The sequence below is a fragment of the Oculina patagonica genome, chromosome 12 (genome assembly GCF_052425735.1).
Source record: "Oculina patagonica isolate OP01 chromosome 12, crgOcupat, whole genome shotgun sequence".
In the NCBI taxonomy this organism is placed as follows: Eukaryota; Metazoa; Cnidaria; class Anthozoa; order Scleractinia; family Oculinidae; genus Oculina; species Oculina patagonica.
Genome location: NC_135769.1, coordinates 2774438 through 2794450, shown reverse-complemented (window position 1 = coordinate 2794450; position 20013 = coordinate 2774438). Strand labels below are relative to the sequence as shown.

At 38.7% G+C, this 20013-nt stretch overlaps 1 protein-coding gene across 1 annotated transcript; it reads right to left on the bottom strand.

Moving 5' to 3' along the window:
- Window positions 1-477: 477 nt before the first annotated feature.
- On the bottom strand, window positions 478-19185 carry LOC144631723 (double-stranded RNA-specific editase 1-like). The gene is made up of 14 exons (XM_078490247.1): window positions 18810-19185; window positions 17729-17928; window positions 16835-17000; window positions 15183-15346; window positions 14635-14809; window positions 10382-10479; window positions 9652-9823; window positions 8264-8762; window positions 7439-7702; window positions 6605-6801; window positions 5649-5854; window positions 5136-5309; window positions 1683-4255; window positions 478-1470 (listed from the first exon to the last, which is right to left on the bottom strand). The coding sequence occupies exons 1-13, from the start codon at window positions 19045-19047 to the stop codon at window positions 4070-4072; spliced, it is 2739 nt and encodes a 912-aa protein (XP_078346373.1). The 5' UTR covers window positions 19048-19185; the 3' UTR covers window positions 478-1470; window positions 1683-4069.
- Window positions 19186-20013: the final 828 nt, after the last annotated feature.

Here is a 20013-nt window from a genome sequence, read left to right as displayed (position 1 = left end):
ACTTACCCAATCTTACCACATGACTCTTTCCACCCAACGAAATTAAAATTGGTAAAGACTGCGTCGAGCCTACTGGCGCATACAAGCCAGAGTGTATCTCAGTTTTTGTAGCATGAAGCGACTAGGATTAATTTTACTCCCCTCTGGATGGGATGCCAGTCCATCGCAGGGTTACCCCCCAGCATTTGTTCGCCGGTACCCATTTATACACCTGGCTGGAGGGAGGCACTGTGAGAGTAAAGTGTCTTGCCCAAGAACACAATGAAAGAGCGGTACAGACTCGAACTCGGACCGCTCGATCCGGAGTCCAGCGCGCTAACCATTAGGCCACCACGCCTCCCACAAAATACTGCTAGAAGGCAAGATTTTCCGGTTTGAACGCCAAACAGTCGAAAGTAAATCCAGTTACCTTAGGGCAACGAACTCGGTCTCACAGGCTTGGAACCAAAAATAACACACACACAAAAACGCAGCAAGTAAGATCAATTTTCACAAGATTTTAATGTATTTTTCGTACATCAATATGTATTCTAGTTGCTAATGTGATATAAATTAAATTCGATTCTCTACGTGCTCAAACACACACTTCCCTGAGGAAGTTTTATTCCCTGAGGAAGTTTTTTCCTTGAGGAAGCTCTATACAGATCAAGGTGATAATTTTATTATCATCGTGATTTCACAAACTACAATAAGAAAAAAAAAATATGCACATACGTTAACGATAACATACGAGCGTTCGATGTACATGTCGTGGTTCAATGTTACCCTCGATACAATTTGGTATTTTCCTTTATTCCAGTGTATGGTTATACAACTTATTGCAATAAGGTTGTCTTAGAAAAAAGGAAAAAGTCAAATAGGAATTAACTAAGCGCATGCATGAAATTTATTGGTACAAATGGCCTCAGATGCCTCAAAATACGAATTAATCAATTTATCTTGTTACAGCATAAAAAGTGGACTCAAAGTGTGCAGATAAAAACTCGTGAGTTTTCTGTTAATGTTACCAGTTATGAAACTACGCTAATTAATTGCTATTTACCTTTTTTTCTTTTTTTTATGACAACGTTGGTCGTTATTGCAATTAGGTGTATATGAACAAAGGGTAATACCAGATCGTACCAAGGGTACAATTGAGCCACAACACATAAAAACACTTTTACTGCGTAAAAACAAGACCGTGACATATTTTTCGGCACAATACGTAAAATCTCTTAGACACCCTCGCCAGTCACGCCATTGAACTGACCGTCACGCGGCAATGACCTAAACTTTCGATATCCAGCATCTAATTTCTCCTTACAATATTGATACGTTATCAGCCAGACAGGACATGAGAATTGAACAGATGATCACCAACGGCAAAAGCACAGGAAACAGGCTATGAGCTATTCTGCTGTAAAGTCAACTCTTTAACGGTCTCCATAGTGTTACAGAAAAATTCGTAAGAATTTCATTGTATGTAAATACCTTATTGTTACTTATTTTCGCGGGACTTAATTTTCGCGATTTTCAAAAAATCGCGAAATTAAAGACCCGCGAAAATTAATTCTAAACGATTTCTATTGTATTTTTTATGCTAATTACGTATTTTTGGCCAAATCGCGAAATTAAGTCTCGCGAAATATTCTGTTCCATTTTCGCGAAATTAAGTACCCGCGAAAATAAGTAACAAAAGGTACGTTAGAATTTTCTCTATTCACACGACCTAAAAGGCAAACTTTGTCTCAATATTTTAAGGAGAAACCACAAGCTATTGTATGCATAAATGTACCCTCCTATATATACGATATAAGTAAGCTATAACTTTGTTTGAATTTTAATCAATTTGTACAGATAACTTTTAAAAAACGCATTAAAACTGTAATTTATATTCTAAAATTACGTATTAAAAAATTATGTATAGGATGTAAAGAAATATTTAGTCGGTAACAATTTTCTATTTTATCAGCATAATTCTCTCTCTCTTACACTTGGGGCGCGTTTTTTTTACTCACAATTCTGGAATGAGAATGACTAGAATGTGAAATACGCGCGTTTTTCTATTCCGCATTGTTTTTCCGAAATGAACAGAATAGCACTGACAGAACATTCAGCAAATCCATTACAGTCTCCATACTTTCCTCCTCCTCTTAATTAAGTAGAAAAATTGCTGCGATAATGGCTGCAATGGCAGCCTCTTCGTCGGCCGCCATATTTGTTACACAATGTTTACTCGTGCCAGGGCCGCGCATATCATCTCGACCACATGGGCGTTTTTTTAATAAAGTAAATCCGAATTATTCCTTGCATTCTGTACCAACCATTCTTATTCCACAATTGTGGGTAAACAACGCGCCCTTGGTTTCGTTATAAATAAAAGAAAAGAAAGAAAATTTTTGACAACCTTGGTGAGTCGAAACAGGGTAGCCAGCACGGGGAGTACATTACATGTACCTTACCACTACACCAAACACGGGCTTGATACCGGAAACCAAAATTATTAAATTATATAAAGTGCAGTGAATATAAATAGTGTTATCCTTACCTACAAATAAAAGCTAACCGTTAACAGGCTAAGCGGGGTGCTAATCAGGCTAGCCATTAAGCTTATTAGGCTAACCACAGTGCTAATTAGGCCAACCGGAGAGCTTATTAAGGTAACGGAGGAGCAGCAGCAGGCTAACCGGTTACTGTATTTAAATTATTAATGTAATATAATCTTTTCTCACCCCTTACCAGATCTAAAACTCTTACGTAACTCCTCCTTTGTGAAATTCTACTCTGTAATTACATTGTTTACTTCGATTAAGACGAGATGCATACCACTTTAATCAAATACTAATGAATGTGGTCTTCGACCTTAAAACCATAAACTTTTGTAAGCATCTAACAGATATCAAACCTGTTTTGACTATTTACTTGTAAAAATCTGTTACAAAGAGCCGGCAATTTTCCGTGAAACGTAAGTGCAATTTCGTTGCGATGAATGTTTTATGTTTTGAGTAGTTGAAAACGTGAAAACCTTCATTTTGTAACACGGAGATGCACTGCTCTTAACGAAAATACGGTCTTATAAACTCAGTCTTATAAACTTAAGGCTTATAAATAAAAGTGCATTTTTCTTTAAATTGGGCTATTGCTTTTAATATCCGCACCCCCCCCCCCCCGCCCCTGTTGAGGAAAGGTATTTTCAGGTGTTTCATTCTAACCCGTATAAAAAATTCATTAAAAACGTCTAAAATTGACTGAAAATGCCTTGAATCCCAATGAAATTCTTTGAAAATGAGTTAAGCCCTCAAGAATTCCATTAAAAAGCGTTCGCCCCTAAGAATTCCACGGGATTTTCGGGTTTTACCTCTATCGAATTCCACAGCCTTTCAAGCATTCCCCCTAAAGAATTCCTGTATTTCTTATCTTACCCCTAAGGAAATCCATGGGTTTTTTGCCCTTACCCCCAAAGAATTCCACTGTTCCTCAACAGGTCGGGAACAAAAATTTAATGCAATAGCCCATTAGTATAGAGTTCATATACGCAGAAGAATTTTCTTCGAAACTAAAAGCGTTGCACGGCAATCAAAAAGATAGCTTTATTTTCTTACTTTGCAGTGAAGTAAGGTGATCTTCACAGTCTTCTGTCACGCAACACTCCTCACCAGCAGGGAGAAGCGTTGCGTGACCACTCCAAATAAACGAATTTGACTGTTTTCGTCGGTACCTTCTTCTGCTATACAACAGTTACACTGATTTCTTTTAGATTTTTTGTCAGTTGAAACAACGTGACGAGGAAAGGTGATAAGACAATTTACTTCACGGAGGATACCCGGGGTTCCAAAGGTTTCCCTTTTTAATTTTCAATCAGGGTTGGCTAGCGCGAGATCTGGGAACGAGATTACCGCGAAGGAGCGAAAAGAGTCGTGAAGCGAAGGGTTTTCTTCTCTCTCGCTTAGACCGCCTCAACGGCTATTCGCGTCAGTAAAATAAAGAAGAATAAAAATCTCCGTCCTGTAGTTTTCTGGTTTCAGTTAAATTGCCTTTTCGTTATTTTAAAATGAATCAACAAAAAACGCACAAACATGACAATACGAAGCTAATTAAAATGACTCAGCTCAGGTGGTTTCTTCATCAAATCCCACGACCCATACCCGGTATCCTGAAGGCGTTTGTAAAGCATTGATTTCGTCTTCTGATAATCCGTTGCTAGCTCCTTGGCATTACCGTACGTCTGTGCTTCGACAATTTGGCGATGTCCGAGATCTTGGCTATTCTTGACCACCTGTAAACGCAAATTATCAAAATAACATTTTAATGGCCACAGTTTCAAACAAAATCCTAGAATTTTTGATACTTGAATGTTGATACTGTCATAAAGATTGTTTTTAAGCCACTTAACGATACATTAAAATTTTTTCACGATTTAGAAAATTATCATTGAATTGAAGGAATCAAATGTGCAAAGATGGCTAAGATTGGAAAGTATTGCGACAAATTACAAAAAAAAAAAGGAAAAAACTCGTGTTTCTGGTAAAAAAGACGAGCGACCTTTTTTTTACTAGTTCGCGTAAAATGAAACGATTCTTTGAGCTTGGTGTCGATTTCGAATATTTTCTTTTAAAAGGAGACGATAATTCGAGACATTACGATAATGGGAAAATAGAAAAATCATAAAACCTTTAAAGCTACTTTCAACGTCTTATAGATAAGCATTATCTTTTTAAAATGTCTCTTAGAACGACATCTTGTCGCCAAACTAACATGATGCTTTTAACTTTATGGGTTAGTTCCTTTACATAACGCAAATTCTTTTAAGAAATGTTTTTAATGGCTGGGATAAGTGAATAGCACGTTTAAATTTTACTTTGGAAATCTAAGATAACATTTTTGTAGAGTCTACCCAACTAAAGAGGTAACCTTAAAAAAGACCAATTTATTATTATTACTGCGCATACATGTAAACAAAGACAATGTCACAAGCAAAAATTCACAACACATTAACAAAATCAGAACACGATATGGGTTGATGCCGGGCATAAAAGATGGACAAGTTTGAAAAGAAAAAAGAAAAAAAATCCACGTTATCTTTTGTTCACTGATAAAATGTTGCGAATTTTTCCAACATCCCTTTTCCGTCTGCCTTTCGATTGCAAGAAGCTCACCTCCTTCAAACTTGAGTACAAGGCTTGCCGACTCAGACGAGAGGGTTTGGACATTTTATTTTGTGCCATCCCTAAACATCCATCGTACACCTCCGCTGTCGTGTCCTGTCCAGCAGACCAGTTTAGTGAGAGCATCTTGGTTTTACACTTGGTTTCAATCTCTCGAGAGTGATCCTGCCAAAAGGAAAAGCAAAACAGGTATATTCAATTTTATTTTATAGCCCGAGCTGTTACTTACAGTTCGGTAAATCTTCGTTCAAGTACCGAAGATTCTCCGATTCGCTTCATCCAATCAGAAACAGCACGTGCTTCGAGAGATGTCACGTCAGCTTGTCGTCATCGGGGCGTGTCATGTTGCTTAGCAACATCCGCTGAAAACTGTGGGCTCAGCAATTTTTTATAGACAGTATTCCAGCCGAAAGTAATGATGGGTGCACCTAATAAAGCCACCCTCACCCCCACCCTCAATGGACCTTGAAAAATGAGCCTAATATGGTAACTATGGAAACCAACCTGCATAACAAGATGCCCCGCCTCCAGTTTAGGATGATTGACGTGGTAAGAGCCAGGCAGTTGGTTTGAAAAGCTGTTGTCATTATCGAGTTCAACGCGCATGCTGACGGCACGGCTGAGATGACCCGGATGAAACAGCTTTCCAAGTACAATGGAGCTGATGTAGACTGGTTCAATAAGGATACTGAGAAGAGCTCCTTGAACGCCTGTAAAACAGAACCAAGGAATCAAAGTTATCATTTCATTTTGTTTTAGCCAACTTTGCGAACCTCAAGAACTAGAAAAGAGCGCAAAGAATGTGGAGCAAGCCGAGCTGTGGGGAAATTGCTTTATTTTGCTAACATTTGTCCTTTCTCCCACTAGAAAACATGTCCACAGACCACGCAAAAACACAAGGAGATCGTTGGATTTGTGCAACTGTACTCAGCAAATGACAGGAAACCATTAGGAAGTGAGGACGACTGACGATGGCGAGGATGGAAACGGATTTCAAAACAGACAATCTTGAAACTGTGAGGCTCACATAATCATTTTTGGCGCGGATCCTAAAAATTAACGTTGGAGCGGTTTTCACGTGAGTGTCGAAAGTAATTTGCGTTCGCTTTGGTTTTGAATTACTACGCTTAGTGATTGGTTTGAAAATCTCCCGCCACTTTCTCATCCAGTCAGAACTAAAACCAAAACCAATCGTGACTCGCACGCGCATGTTTTCCCGCGCTTAGTGCCGGCTACATGTATTTGCTTCGAGTTTTGATTGATTCACTGGATGGTCTACATGTATTTTCTTCGTGATTGGCCAGAGTAATTACTTTGCTTTTAGTTTTACAATACTGAAAACTGCTCTTTTGTTAAGTTAGTAGAGTCTCCCTCTGCTAACTATGAACGGAGTTGCACGTTTAATTAAGACTGTTAGGACACAAAAGTAAACCAAAAAATAACACCACAAAAGAACTTACCTAGAACATTCCACTTGGCTATTTTGTCACTACATGAAGCAGTTCGTAACCTCTGACCTCGACGGATTCCATCAATGGTCAAAATACCATCTTGTGGGTCCAGTGGGATCGTGCCTTCACCTTTCTCAACCTTTGTTCTTAACAGACCTTGTTGCCTGGAGCCAAATACTGCCTTAGCTTGACTTGTATCATCAGTGCTAAAAGATAAAATAAAGTCAGTGAAACACAAAAAGTCTGCGGCATGGGATTCTCACTTAAATGTTGAAGGTAATTCGCATTTACTTCACATCACATTCTCATTCAATCAGAAGTTAAATCAAAACCAATCACGACTTGCTCACGCATGTTTTCCTGCGCTTCACACAAGCTTTATGTGTTTGCTTCGCGTTTTGACTGCTCCACTGGATCATTGTTTATGTCCTCTGTGATTGGCCAGGGTGACTACTTGAGTTTACAACACTGATTTGAAAACTGCACTAGATCACATCAACATTTGCACACACAATGCTCGAGGCGAGCAGGCTCAGGTTTTTTGTTGGACAATGTAGGATTAAGCTAATCTTTGATTAGTACAAACTTTGAATGTAGTTCTAAGTCGTGAGTAACCATTTCCCACTTTTGATTTTAGGCCAACGGTTTTAATTTTAGCCAGCAGTAATCAAACTAGCCTGCATGACGTCTGCAACGCAGGCAATTATCAAGCAGAAACTTGAAATTAGCTTTAATTAAACAAAAGGAACAACTTTTAATCCTGAGCTACCAATAACTACCATTGACTGGTGGCTAATTTTACAAGCACTAAGCCAGCAATAATCTGCAGACAGAGACAGTTACCTGTTAACAGTTTCATTCACAAAGATAGCGGCGTCCCCACAAGGAGCTGTACTGACATAAAGATGGAACTTGACTCCGTCCCTCAGCTGAATCTTTCCTTGCCTTTCCTTCTGGACAAAGATGCTCTTCACATCTGTTTTACCACTCAGCAGGTGTGTCAAGTGATAATGAAAGAATTTTATCAGACTCCTCCGTGCGATCACTTCAGCATGAGAGTCGTTCACTGTTGTTCCGTCCATGCGCAGCTGGTCCCCACTTATACACCTTATAATCGAAAGACATCAAAATTAATCGTGTGAAATAAGAACTGTAACCAGGATAAGACATATTAAAAAGGTAAAAACGTTCTCTGGTTAAAAAGTCTAAAAACATAAGCTTTCGGCTGAGTGCACAAATGAAAAATATATACAGAAAAAGAGTGTGATAGAACTTATGAAAAAACAAAAATAGAAAAGAAGTGTGAAAAAAAAACTAAGAAAATAAAATGTAAATGATATCTAATTACAGTAAAATTGAATATTGCCTAGGCAACAGATTCGAGTTGTTATCAGCGCTGACAGATTTGGCAGTATGCCAAGATTCAAACATTTTTCGAACGCAATAATTGCCTTTGTCGATTACCCTAGCATTACCAAAGTCAACATTTTTACCTTTTTAAAATTAATCGTGTTTTGCATGCATTGCAGCCCTATCAATACCATGTAATTCTGTTAAATTGTCTTCAGGTGATATTTACAAATTCTCTCAACTAGCACTGTGCAAAATGTAAAGAGATCAGTAAGGAGAATTTGTTTTTTGGCTATGAGGCATAAAGAGTGAACTCACTTGTTCCCCGTTCCAAGACTCACAACAGTCCCAGGATCATCATCACCATCCTGCATCACAAATGCCGCAATCACCTTGTACCCAGCAAACCTCCATCCTTCTGGTGCATCACGACTAAGGGTCGACAGGTGGTTCCAACATAGGGCTGCAATCTTGTCCCCTTCCGTGGAGGTCCCTGGGTTGTATAGCTGTTGTACACCTTTCAGCTTCAACAGGGAAGCCACTGCATGCTGCGCTGCGGATTCTTTTGCAGCTTTTTTCGTCCTTCCGGCTCCCCAGTTGTACTGCTCCTCGCCAACTTTGTAAGCACAGTAATGGAGAGAAGGGTCTAGATTTCCTTCAGGTCGTACTTCCTGTGGCACTGGCTGTGGCAAGTGATAGGCCTGGCAGAGTTCGTACAATGCACTGATGCTGTTTTTACCGTCTGTTAAGGAGGCTAGGGGTACGTCAGGTTGATGTAAGGTTTCATGATCAGCAACAGGAATTGACTTAACTGGCTCTGTTGGAATAGAGTGTTTCAAGATACTTTAGCTCATAGACAACTCTTCTATAGGCTGAGAGCAACAAGGCTAAAAGCAAAACAAGAGTACAGTACCCAGCAAATTCGAACTCGAATTCCCCACTATTTTGAACAAAACCCCATTTCCCTTGGATTTGACTCCAGTCATTTACTTGTAACCGGCTATTTAGAACTGTGTTTTGTTTCCCCTGACAGTTCGAAATAGTGGGGTTAAACTGTATTTCTTTTTCCTGAAGCTAATTGCTATTTTCTTGAACAAGGTAAAATACAACATAACAAACACGTCATCTGGCTGACTGTGCTGTGTTCTTGGGGGAGATAGTTCTTCTCTCTTATGGTGTCTGTCTCCACCCAGGAGTTTAAATGGATACAGACAAATTGCAACGGTATCTAGACAATCTGCTGGGCAGTGGGGAGTGGGAGGGGGTGGAGTGGAGAAGGGGGGGGGGGGGGGCAGTGATGAACTGCCAATACTGACACATGATTGCCACAGACATCAGTTCTCCTGACTTTTCCCTGATAAAAATAAAATTTCCCTGACCAAATAAATACAAATAATGGAAGTGGCCTTTAGCCTCCACCTCAAAACAAAACATCCCTTAGCTGATGATGATGATGATGATGATGATAATAATCAATTTCACATTGACCTGAAATGATTCTTCCAGCCATCAGTGGTATTGATTTTTCTTCAAAATGTCAATTTTGCTGACTCAAAATAAAATCCCCTGACTTTTCCCTGACCTTCAGAATTTTATTTTCCTTGACCATTTCCTGACTGACAACAACCCTGTGACAGCCAAGCTACAGAAACTGGACATAAACACTGGCCCCTTGCTTTAGCTAAGATCAAGTGAGTAGCTCTCACCAGAACTGACTTGGTAACCCAAGCTCTGCAGAGCAATGGCTGCCGCTTCCCTCTTTGCATCCTTCTTACTTCGACCCATGCCACTGTCACAAACCATGTCACCAACAACTGCTCTGAAGTTGTAATTCCTGAAGTGGTCAGGCCCTGAATGACCCAAGTCTTCAAACTCAACCTGAAACACAACATGAAAACGAAATTATTCATTCAAGTCAATGTAAATTTCCATGAAACCTGCTATCTACTATATTAAGCCCTGACCAAACACCAACACAAGTAGTTGCAAGTTGAAAACTTGAGTCCACTTGCCTCTCCGTTTGGCCAGGACTTGCGTGCACTTGCTTGGCTAGAGTACAATTGCGTTGTCTTGCGTTCACTTTGGTCGATCAAATTTGACCAAATTCACACACAAGTTAACGCAATTTTTCATGGTTTGTCCACCCATCTCAAGTCAATGCATTTTTTGCAGTTAACCTCAAATACTGAATTACACCTTGTAGCATTTTAAATGACTTTTTGCAAACTTGCGCGCACTTGTGACTAAACTTGCATGTCTGTTTGGCCACCTAAGGTAAGTCTGTATGCAAGTTGAACTTGTGACTAGTTGCGCCCACTTGCAATACCGTTTGGCCAGTGCTTAACAGTGAGAGAAGATGCTCACCAGAAATTTTAAAAGGATTGCCTTGAGGTTCTCCAAGGTTAACTAATTAAGACATTATGAACTTAAGGTTACCTTGACGCCTTTCCTTTGCCCGTACTCATTTAGAATGCTCACAGGATGCCTCTCAACAGCCATTCCATCACCACTGCTACCAGCACCAGGCTTGTAAGCTGAAAGAACCACAACAGAAAACTTAGAATTATAACCCTTTATTTAACTATCTCAAATTTAGAAATTCACCTGATTTAACCCATTGACATCTGGAGTTTTTTGAAGGAAAAAAAAACATTTTTTAGACATTTTTAGTGCAGAATGCACTATTGTGATGGTTTGGTGGGTTGACGTTTGCTAAACCCCTAAACCACTAAACCACTAAACCACTAAACCACTAAGCCACTAAACCGCTAACGCGGTGTAAACTTTTAATCACCAATTAATTAATTAATATCAATTAATTAATTATTTCTGTAAAGGGGGAGGGGATGGAGAGCACCTGACCGTGTGCCCTTGGTAAATCGGGGAGTCCATTACGATACTTACAATTGAAGAACTCAAGGTATATATTTGTTTCAGAAAGCACTATGCTCTCCTTGTGGTACAATTCTTTCTGGAAAAAAATACTTTGTGCTAAACGCATGCGCAGATCAGTCTTCATCACGAACATTGCGTTTTTCTTCTGCAGAAGGATTCGTGTAGACTCCGTGGCCCCAAGTTAAAACCACAAATTAATTGAATTAGACAGTAAGGCGTCATAGCAGATCATGTGAAATAATTCTTGATATGGCAATGCTGTTTTCTTAGAAAAGGTGATCTAGCATCTCATAATTAATTGATAACCTGATAACATCTGTGTTATAATCAATGTCGCCTTCTTTGCAGAAAATAAATCACGTTACCATATCATCATGTTACATCCGTTTTCGACAAAAACAAAAGTATGTTACATGTTTTTGACAAAAACAAAAGTATCTCGTTTGCTGTTTCAATAACAAACTGAAATTCAAGCTATCGAAAATTAAAATAACAGTGACGTGTTTAGAAATTTTGTATTAAAGCCTAACGTGGTGTGCTTTTCAATGCGGTTGAATTCCTGTAGAATCCGTGGCGTTAATTTAATTAGACTTAAAAGGCATCACAGCGATCTGCGAGAAAAAAACAACAATATCATGTTACATCCGTCACTTCCTTTCCTTTTATTTGTTCTCCATCGGTTGAACTAACCTCCGTTTTATTTTGTAAAACCTCTGCCGCTTTAGTGTTTGAACATGCTTTCGTGACGGTTCCGACATTTCTTGAAAGAAATCTTCACACTACGTGCTTCTCGGCTTCATGCTTGAGTGAGCGTGTGACGTGTTCACAGCGCTTTCGTAAATCGTAATTAGGTATGCAAAAACTTGCACCGGGATTTTCGGCGTGAACACCTGATAACCAGGAAACAAATATCCTAGCTGTACTGCGTTTTAAAAACCCTTTCGAAAAAGATGTTTTTTGATTAGATTTGTTCTTTAGTTTTGAGAATCGTCTTTCGTGCAGTTTAAACCGTAACTTAATTAAATTAAACAAATGTCATCGATGTCGCCGTAAAACAAACAAAAAACAAGAGTTTCATGTTACGGCATTTTCAAGGAAAACAAAAGTATTTTGTTACAAACGAACAAAAGTGTCGTGTTACGTTTGCAAAGATTAACGTAAGGAACACCTAGGAAAGAATACAAGTAGCCTGTGAACAGTTTTTCCGAAAGTAAAGTAAAGCAAATAAACACGAACATATATAAAACATCATACTTTCAATTGTTCCATATTGCATTCTGCACTTACCAAATCATCGAGATTTTTGACACTTCTGGCCAGGTATGAGCTAAATTAGCTCCAGACTACTCAAAACAGCATTTGCAACATGGAAACAGGACTTTCTTTCTACTAGCATTGTGTGTTATGGCATTTTTTCTCTGGCATGTGCAAAAATCAAAATTTTGGGTATTGGGTGTATTTCAAGCTCAATTAGCCCACTCGCTCTGATCTGGATATCAGAGGAAAGATCTTTTCCTTGTGCAGAACCTAAGTATAAATAATGCCTCTTTTGCTTAAAGGTAACAATGTCAGAAGTTGAACAAAGGCCAATACTCCCCACAGGTGGTTATGGGCGAAACAGGTGTTGCCCATATGGTAATAGATATACCTTATTATAGGAAATTAATGATACATGTTATTAACGCGAATTTCAAAAATTCGCGTTAATTTTATGTATGTTAACTTTTTTACTATAAGCATTTGACCAGAACTTTTCCTAAATTCGCGTTAATTTTATTACGCATAAATTTTGTTCGCGTTGTTAAAATGCCTCGTTATATTCCTATAACTAGTTGTACCTATCGGTAAGTGCCAACGAGCAAAATACTCAACATGTTTGTTCATAAGAACAGATATTGAATGGTTTTTGATAGAACTATATTTGAAATAACCAAAATATGGTAAATTGTATTTTAGGTAATATGCGAAAAAAGTGCTATTTCTCTGGTGTTCATAAATGACACAGGCTTGATAGCCTGCGTAGCAGGCGCCGTAGTTTCCAGCGCGTGTATTCTCGCGATCGCGCACTCTTTTAAACACAATAAAAACGTACACAGATGTCTGCTGCGCAGGCTATGGGTTTGACAGATTGATAACTCTTGACAAATCTTTAAATTCTTTTCAACGTTAAAATGACACAAAATGTGGGCAATAATTAATAAATAAATGAGGTTTAATCACTGTTTTTTAAATACAACACGCGATGGTTAAAATGTTTCCGTCCACAAAAGGGATAGTTGCATTTCAAGAACTTCTTATAAATCAAATCCCAAAATCAAAACTGCTAAGATGCTTTTTTGAAAATAATTTTCAGTAATCAGAGATAGTAATGCACCGTGGGTCAGATTTCAGTCTTGCATGCGAAGTGTCATGTTCAGTTACGCAAAACTTGAAAAATTTGAACAGAAAACAAAACTTGAACGGTCAAGGATTATTTGGAGACAAAATTTTTATTCAAGTTAACATTACATTTGCCGTTAGAAGCAAAAAACTTTTGACTTTCTTGTGTGTATGACATGCAGTAATTTTAGTGAGCGTCGCTTTGTATTGATGTTATTCCTACGCGGAGCAAAAATGTGTGCCAAATTAAATATAAACGGTATTTGATTTGGAATAAATCATCGGTCAAACAATTACTGTAAACACAATCAACACTAAAAGGAAGCATTTACCCGACTTCAGCATTCTCATAAGTCAAGAAAACTCTATTTGAAGTCAACAGTCCGCTTTTGATTTTCATGTCTCTCTGCGATCGTAAATTAAAGGACTCCAAAGTCGAAAGATTATTTCATCGCATTGAAGACCTTGCTGTTCATTTTTTCAGCGGTCGAATATTCTGTAGGGTATTCTCTTTCGATTTATAATTCCCCAAAGGTGTATTTATCGGTAAAGGGATGAATGACCACATTGAAAATTTTAACAGCGAGCCGCGTGGACGCCATTTTGGTCATTTGCTCTCTAGCAAGGAGTGAGAGACTGGGAACCAGTTGGGAAGAACAATACAACCCAAATATGGGGTTTACTTACACCCAAATATGGTCAAAAAAAAAAATCCCTTACGCAGAACTTAAGATTTTCTCTGCCTATACACTCATACGCACACGGCTCTATGATTCTGCCGCCTCGACAGCCTCGCCTCTTGGCTCGGCTGTCTCGTTGGCAATAAGGTATCATAACTAGAAAGATAATATACCTGCCAACTTTTTCTGGGTCAAAGGCGTGAGGTTTTTATCCTGAGAGTGCTAGGATTTCCGGAGATGACACGACCATTTCCGAAGATTCCCGAAAAACGTCCGAAGTATTCCTAAGACGTTCCGAACATATCCGAACACAGTCCCAGGACGTGTTTTGCTAAACACGACCACATTCTCAATGCTTTTCTTGTCAAAACTCTGAGATTTCGGGGAAAGAATCTTCGTCAACTCAGTTTACATGTAGTTTCCGTTTCTCACATTGGTTTGAGTTCACATATTTTTGGAAAGTGTGCTATTTATGGTTGTAATAACACATTTTTCGACTAGGCGTGAGAAATTGGTTCGTAAGCGCGAGTTGGCGTGAGATCGAAGTTTTCAACTCGCAGGCGTGAAACTCATACCTAAGGCGCGAGAGTTGGCAGGTATAAGATAATGATACCTAAAAGTTTGCCAGACTAAATTTAAACAACAATCAAACAACAGGATCAAACAACGCTGAAAAATATTGCCGAAAACCAGTCAACAAAACATTATCATATGATAGAACTGATTGTCACATACCTACTTCAACAGGCATGTTGAAAAGGCCTTCAAGAGCATGCAAAGCTGCATTCTTTTTGGCTGCAATCTTTGTAGGGCCAGACCCTTCCTTAAAACTCTTTTCTCCCACTGTGACTCTACAAGAAAATATCTTCTTGTGATCTGGGCCAAAATGAGGAAGATCTTCATATGAAACCTGCACAAAGTTAGAGAGAAAACAATAAAATTGTTAACAAATCATTAGCTTGTAATCAATCATTTTTCTGGCAGCACTTTCTCTGCCTAAAAAAAGTTACATTACATATGCCACCTAAACAGGAATTGAGTGAATTGGAAACAAGCTCTTCTTTTAACTACAAGCTTTGGGTTGTACAAGGTTATATCCACTGTTATTTCTGAAAAATAGATCCTGGATATACTTAGGGCAAATATGTACTTCTAGTTGCTTCATGCTACTGAAACCAGGTTAAGGTCCAGCCTGAGGGGCCACTAGGCTTGAAAGCAGACTTTACCTCTACCCTACCTTAAATGGCTAATTAAGTTCTTGTATTCATACAATCCTTTGTTACCTTGAGCTGGTTTTTCTGACAGTGCTCATTCAGAAGCATGATAGGATCCTTGCGTAACACAACAGCTTCTGCGTGTGCTGTATCTCCTGGCATCTGCTGGGGAGCTAAAGGACCACTGCTTCCCACAGACCAGTGAGGGCTCTCTTCTGTTGTATCATACAATCCTAAATAATCAAGTGTTAATTAAAAGCTGAGCCTGTGATAACTTTCAAAGTGACTGTGTCAATTTTTAATTATATAATTTTATTTTGAATTTCTTTATGCATTAAGAACATCCAGAGAATATGTTGCCCGGGGGGGGGGGGGGGGGGGGACTCGCATATGAAAGTGACGGGGATGCTCGTCGTCTCGCTTAGGGGTGTAAATTTCGGACTTTTGGTCTCGCTTAGGGTGTTCCGGGAAAAAACGCCCAAAACGCCAATGAATATTTTTAGCCATAATGGTCTCGTTTAGGGTTACACACGAAGAAATATACAAATATAAACTCCATTCTTACTTTTTTGGTATCTTTTAGGGGTCAAGAAAGGCTTGAGCCACACCCAGATTGGTCTCTTTTAGGGGTTCTTTTCAAAATTTCCGACGAGCATCCCCGTCCGTTTGATATGGGAGTCCCCCCCCCCCCGGGATATGTTGTTCAAAACACAGTTCTAGTGATGAAGGAATAAGTCCTGAATGTCCCAAAATATCTGGAATTTTCAAAACATTTAGCACTAGAAAACAAAAACAAAACTTTCAACTGAAATTGTAAAGTAAATGTGCTGTTAACATACATTGGAATCCTGATTTCTCAAACCTCTAAAGGGAAATGAAAATAATTTTCATTGGTTCTAGAAATCAGGGAGTTTGAGAAATTAGTAAAATTGCAATGTTTGACTAGAGAGGTTTTCACTTGAGTGTTGAAAGTAAATTGCGTTTGCTATGGTTTTGCATTACTACGCTCAGTGATTGGCTTTAAAATCTCGCGCCACTTTCTCGAGCCAATCGGAACTAAAACCAAAACCAATCGTGACTCGCTCACGCACGTTTTTCCGCACTTTGAGCCGGTTACATGTATTTGCTTCGAGTTTTGATAGGTTCACTGGATTGTCCGTGTCTTTTGTGATTGGCCAAAGTTATTACATTGGTTTTGGTTTTACGACACTCAATTGAAAACTGCTCTAAGGAAGGAAACAACTTTTGGTTCAAGTTATCAGGAGATTCGAGAAATCAGGGGTTCAGAAATCAAAATTCAACAGTAATATTTATTGGAAAGTTCAAAGTCTTTTAGGTGGCAAGAAATACATCCTCAAACTCACTCACTCTCAAGACTTCTATAAATTAGTGTTCCCAACCCTCCAAGTTTATTTTTTCCTTAGTGGCCATTTGGCCACTGACTGCCCAAGTTTGATCGCCAGTGAAAACTTTTAGTCACATAATATTAAGCTCATGCTTTCAATCCTTCTTCTTGATTTTAGTCGCCAGGCTGGCGACTTTAGTTCCAATTTAGTTTCCAGCTCCAAAATTTTAGTTGTCATGGCGACGAAAAATGGTCTTAACTTGGAGGCTTAGTTCCCACACAAACAAACTGGGATAAATAAAAGACGTTGGTTCTGTTTTTAGACCTTTTTAAAAATTACTTATTAACAATTATTTTAACAATAAATATTCTTAACCTTCTGCCGGCTCCCAGTTCATCAGGGTTTTCAAGGCTGCAATCGCAACAAGCTTCCTGGCCATTTTCTTTGTTGAGCTTTTCTTTGGACCAAATGTAGTTTCTCCTACTACAACCTGAGCCTGGTACAATCCTGGGTACATGCACTGCACATCTTCAAACTTCACCTGAAAAACATGATTGCACTGATCTGAGTGACTGATGCATAAGCATTGGGCAAAATTCCTTTGGAAAATTTATGGGGTGTCGAATGGCAAATTTGGAGACATTGCAAGACAATAAGACTGATATATTTTCTACGAGCTTGAGACTTTCTTAGCCTTGCAAAAGAAAGTGAGACTCTGAGATGGCATTCTGGAAAAAAAATTGAGATGATGAGAACCTGATATTTGGCTAATTCTGCGAGCTGCACATTTTTGGAAGGGCAATTCATTCTGGGCTGCAAATAACTGTTGGAAATCGGACATTGTCCAAACACAATTTGCCAATGTCCGATGAAATTCCAACTGTGGTTGGTCAGAATGTCCCGACAACTTTTTTTGCTTTCCAGTGCAAACACCAATGTTCTGCGTTGACAATGCATTAGTTTAGCAGGTTCACATATCAAGCAGTACTGTAATATGATGCCTGACCTTACTTTTGTTTTGTCCGATCAAAATGGATGATTTTAGGAAAAAAATTATTTGCAACCCTGCATTCACCACACCCAGGGACAAAACCCTCTGATGAGAGAAGTTATTATCTAATATTTTAAAACGCTCAGTACAAAAAAACCCATTTTCCCCGCAAAACAAAGTTTACTTGTAAATATTGTGGCTTGGTTGGATGACCTAGCCTGTGACTACATGTACATATATTCTATCGTCTATTACTACAATAATAATTTTGTACATACAGGTTGATTTCTTTTCTGTCCATATTCATTGAGTAGCATCACAGGGTCCTTGTCTGGTGGTGCTGCTGGGTCAAGGCTTTTTACTTTTGGACGCCGATTTCTGAAGTTCCGCCCATACCTTTGGGGAAGCCCTTGTTCAGTTGCCATGGTTTCTGTACCACGAGCATCAAATGTACTATGTTGGAACCTACCATATGGTTCTATATGACAGCAAGATTGAAAATGATAATTTTCACTGGTTTAAATTGGAAAAGTCTGGCATTAATGACTTGAAAAAACGCTGGGATCCTGTGCAAAATTTTCTTGCCAAAAAAAAAATAAATAAAAAAATAAATTACCTACACTTAGACATGGTTGAGTTTAAAGCTAGAGAGTGGTGGAGCTGTGTATTCCCGATCTAATTGGAATTTGAAAGTGTTGGTTTTTGTGGAGAAGGAAAATTGGAGAAGCCAGAGAAAAACCCTTAGCAAGGACAAGAACCAACAACAAACTCAACCCTCATATGATGCTAGATCCTGGATTCAAACCCTGGCCACATTGGTGGGAGGCAAGTACTCTCACCACTGCGCCATCCCTGCTCCCATATGATGGCATAGAAAGATTGGCCTGGGATATATAAAAATTTGAAATATGTCAGTGAACTTTTTCAAAGTACACACACAAAAAAACAGTTTGTCTGGTAAACTCTTAGAAACTGCTCATTTGAAACACAGGGTTTAGATGAAAAAAAAGTTCATTTATACCAAATACAAAAGCAAATAAAAAAAACTTTGTGCGTCAATCCAATTGTCAAAACATCTGCCATCCAGATCTAGAACTAGCTAGAAATCGACAACTTGTGAACAAAATATACACCTAAAACATGAAATTCACACTTTGAAAACTTCGGTATATGCAAAAAAATATAAACCTGGGTATCATTCCGAGCATCTGGGACATTAGAACACAAAATACTGTACATTTGTAGAGAGAACCGGAATAGAAAGGAAAAAAAAATTAAAACAAAACACAAAACAATGCGCTGAAAGAATTACAATCTTCCATATTAAATTTTCATGTTCTAGCTGTTACTGTACTGTACCTTGAGCAAGAGCTTGTAGTGCGAGATCGGCCGCGTATTCTTTCGCGTCTTTCTTCGACGAAGCTGTAGCTGGAACAAAACTGCGATCACCAACTTTTGCTACGGCGGTAAACTGCGGATTGTGTGCATTTTCCAAAGTGTTTTGAGCGACGATGTCAAAATCGACCATGGCTCCATTGTGATCGGCGTATTCTTTGAGAGCCGTGCGAGCGTTTTTGTTCACGAGATTACCAAACATTTCCCCTCTACCAAATGTGTAGCCTCGGAGAATTGAATGAGCAATGTCGTGACAGAAACAGACCTCGGTACACTCAAAAAATAGAGTAGCAAGCTGCTCGGTTCGTGAAAGAAAGCCTTTACAACATGTGTTTGAAGAGGAACACTCGATCCAATCATCTCTCGGCCGTCAACCGCAGTGCTATCACAGGCATCCCAGGCTCGTAAGATTAATGACCACAGGTCATCTAAGCTATCTACGGTCTCCAAAGTTAGCCAAAAGTTGAGGTACAGAAAATACGATACCTATAACTTTCAAAGTTTTTTGTAAGCACAACTTATTCTTATAGTCAGCTCACTACTATCAAAATAATTTTTGCATCCTACTCTAATTTTTTCTAATTTCAATTTTTAGTGGCAGATCCAAGGTACTGAAGAAGCAAGGCACACGAGAGCAAAAAATCTCAGACCCCTCTCTCGGGGGGGGGGGGGGGGGCCGCGCTCCTCCCCTTGGTCCATAGCTCATTTTCTCCCATATTTGAGCAACCAATTAAAACACAATTGGGACAATTCATCAGTTTGCCAAACTAAAAATCTAAGTAATGGCAGAAAGCACGTACAAGTCTTTTGGTGACAGTGCAAATTAAGCAACAGCTGCTTTCAATTTTTTTTGAGAAAGTGAAATGATTTCTGATTATTTTTAAGCCCACTGGTTGAAGATTTCCAATATTCTTGTCACCCCAGGAAATGCCATGATGAAACACGCCATAATAGCACTCATCAAGGAGAAATATTTTTGAGCTTTGAATGGAATAAGATAAACACCAACAAATCAGAAGGATGTTATTAGGGCGACCAGTGTTTGACAGAGTTAAAATCGGTTCAGTTTTTGCGGCATATAAAAACTTATTATTTTTTTTTTTTATATATTATTTTTTTAAAAAATAGAGGATTAAATTTTAAATAAAATTATAATAAAAAAAAGGAA

Coding starts and splice junctions, on each gene's coding strand:
- LOC144631723 (XM_078490247.1), bottom strand. CDS start 19,047: ATGTTTGGTAATCTCGTGAACAAAAACGCTCGCACGGCTCTCAAAGAA. Junction 17,001..17,728: donor GACAGAAAAGAAATCAACCT/GTATGTACAAAA, acceptor CATGTTTTTCAG/GTGAAGTTTGAAGATGTGCA. Junction 10,480..14,634: donor CAACATGCCTGTTGAAGTAG/GTATGTGACAAT, acceptor TGGTTCTTTCAG/CTTACAAGCCTGGTGCTGGT.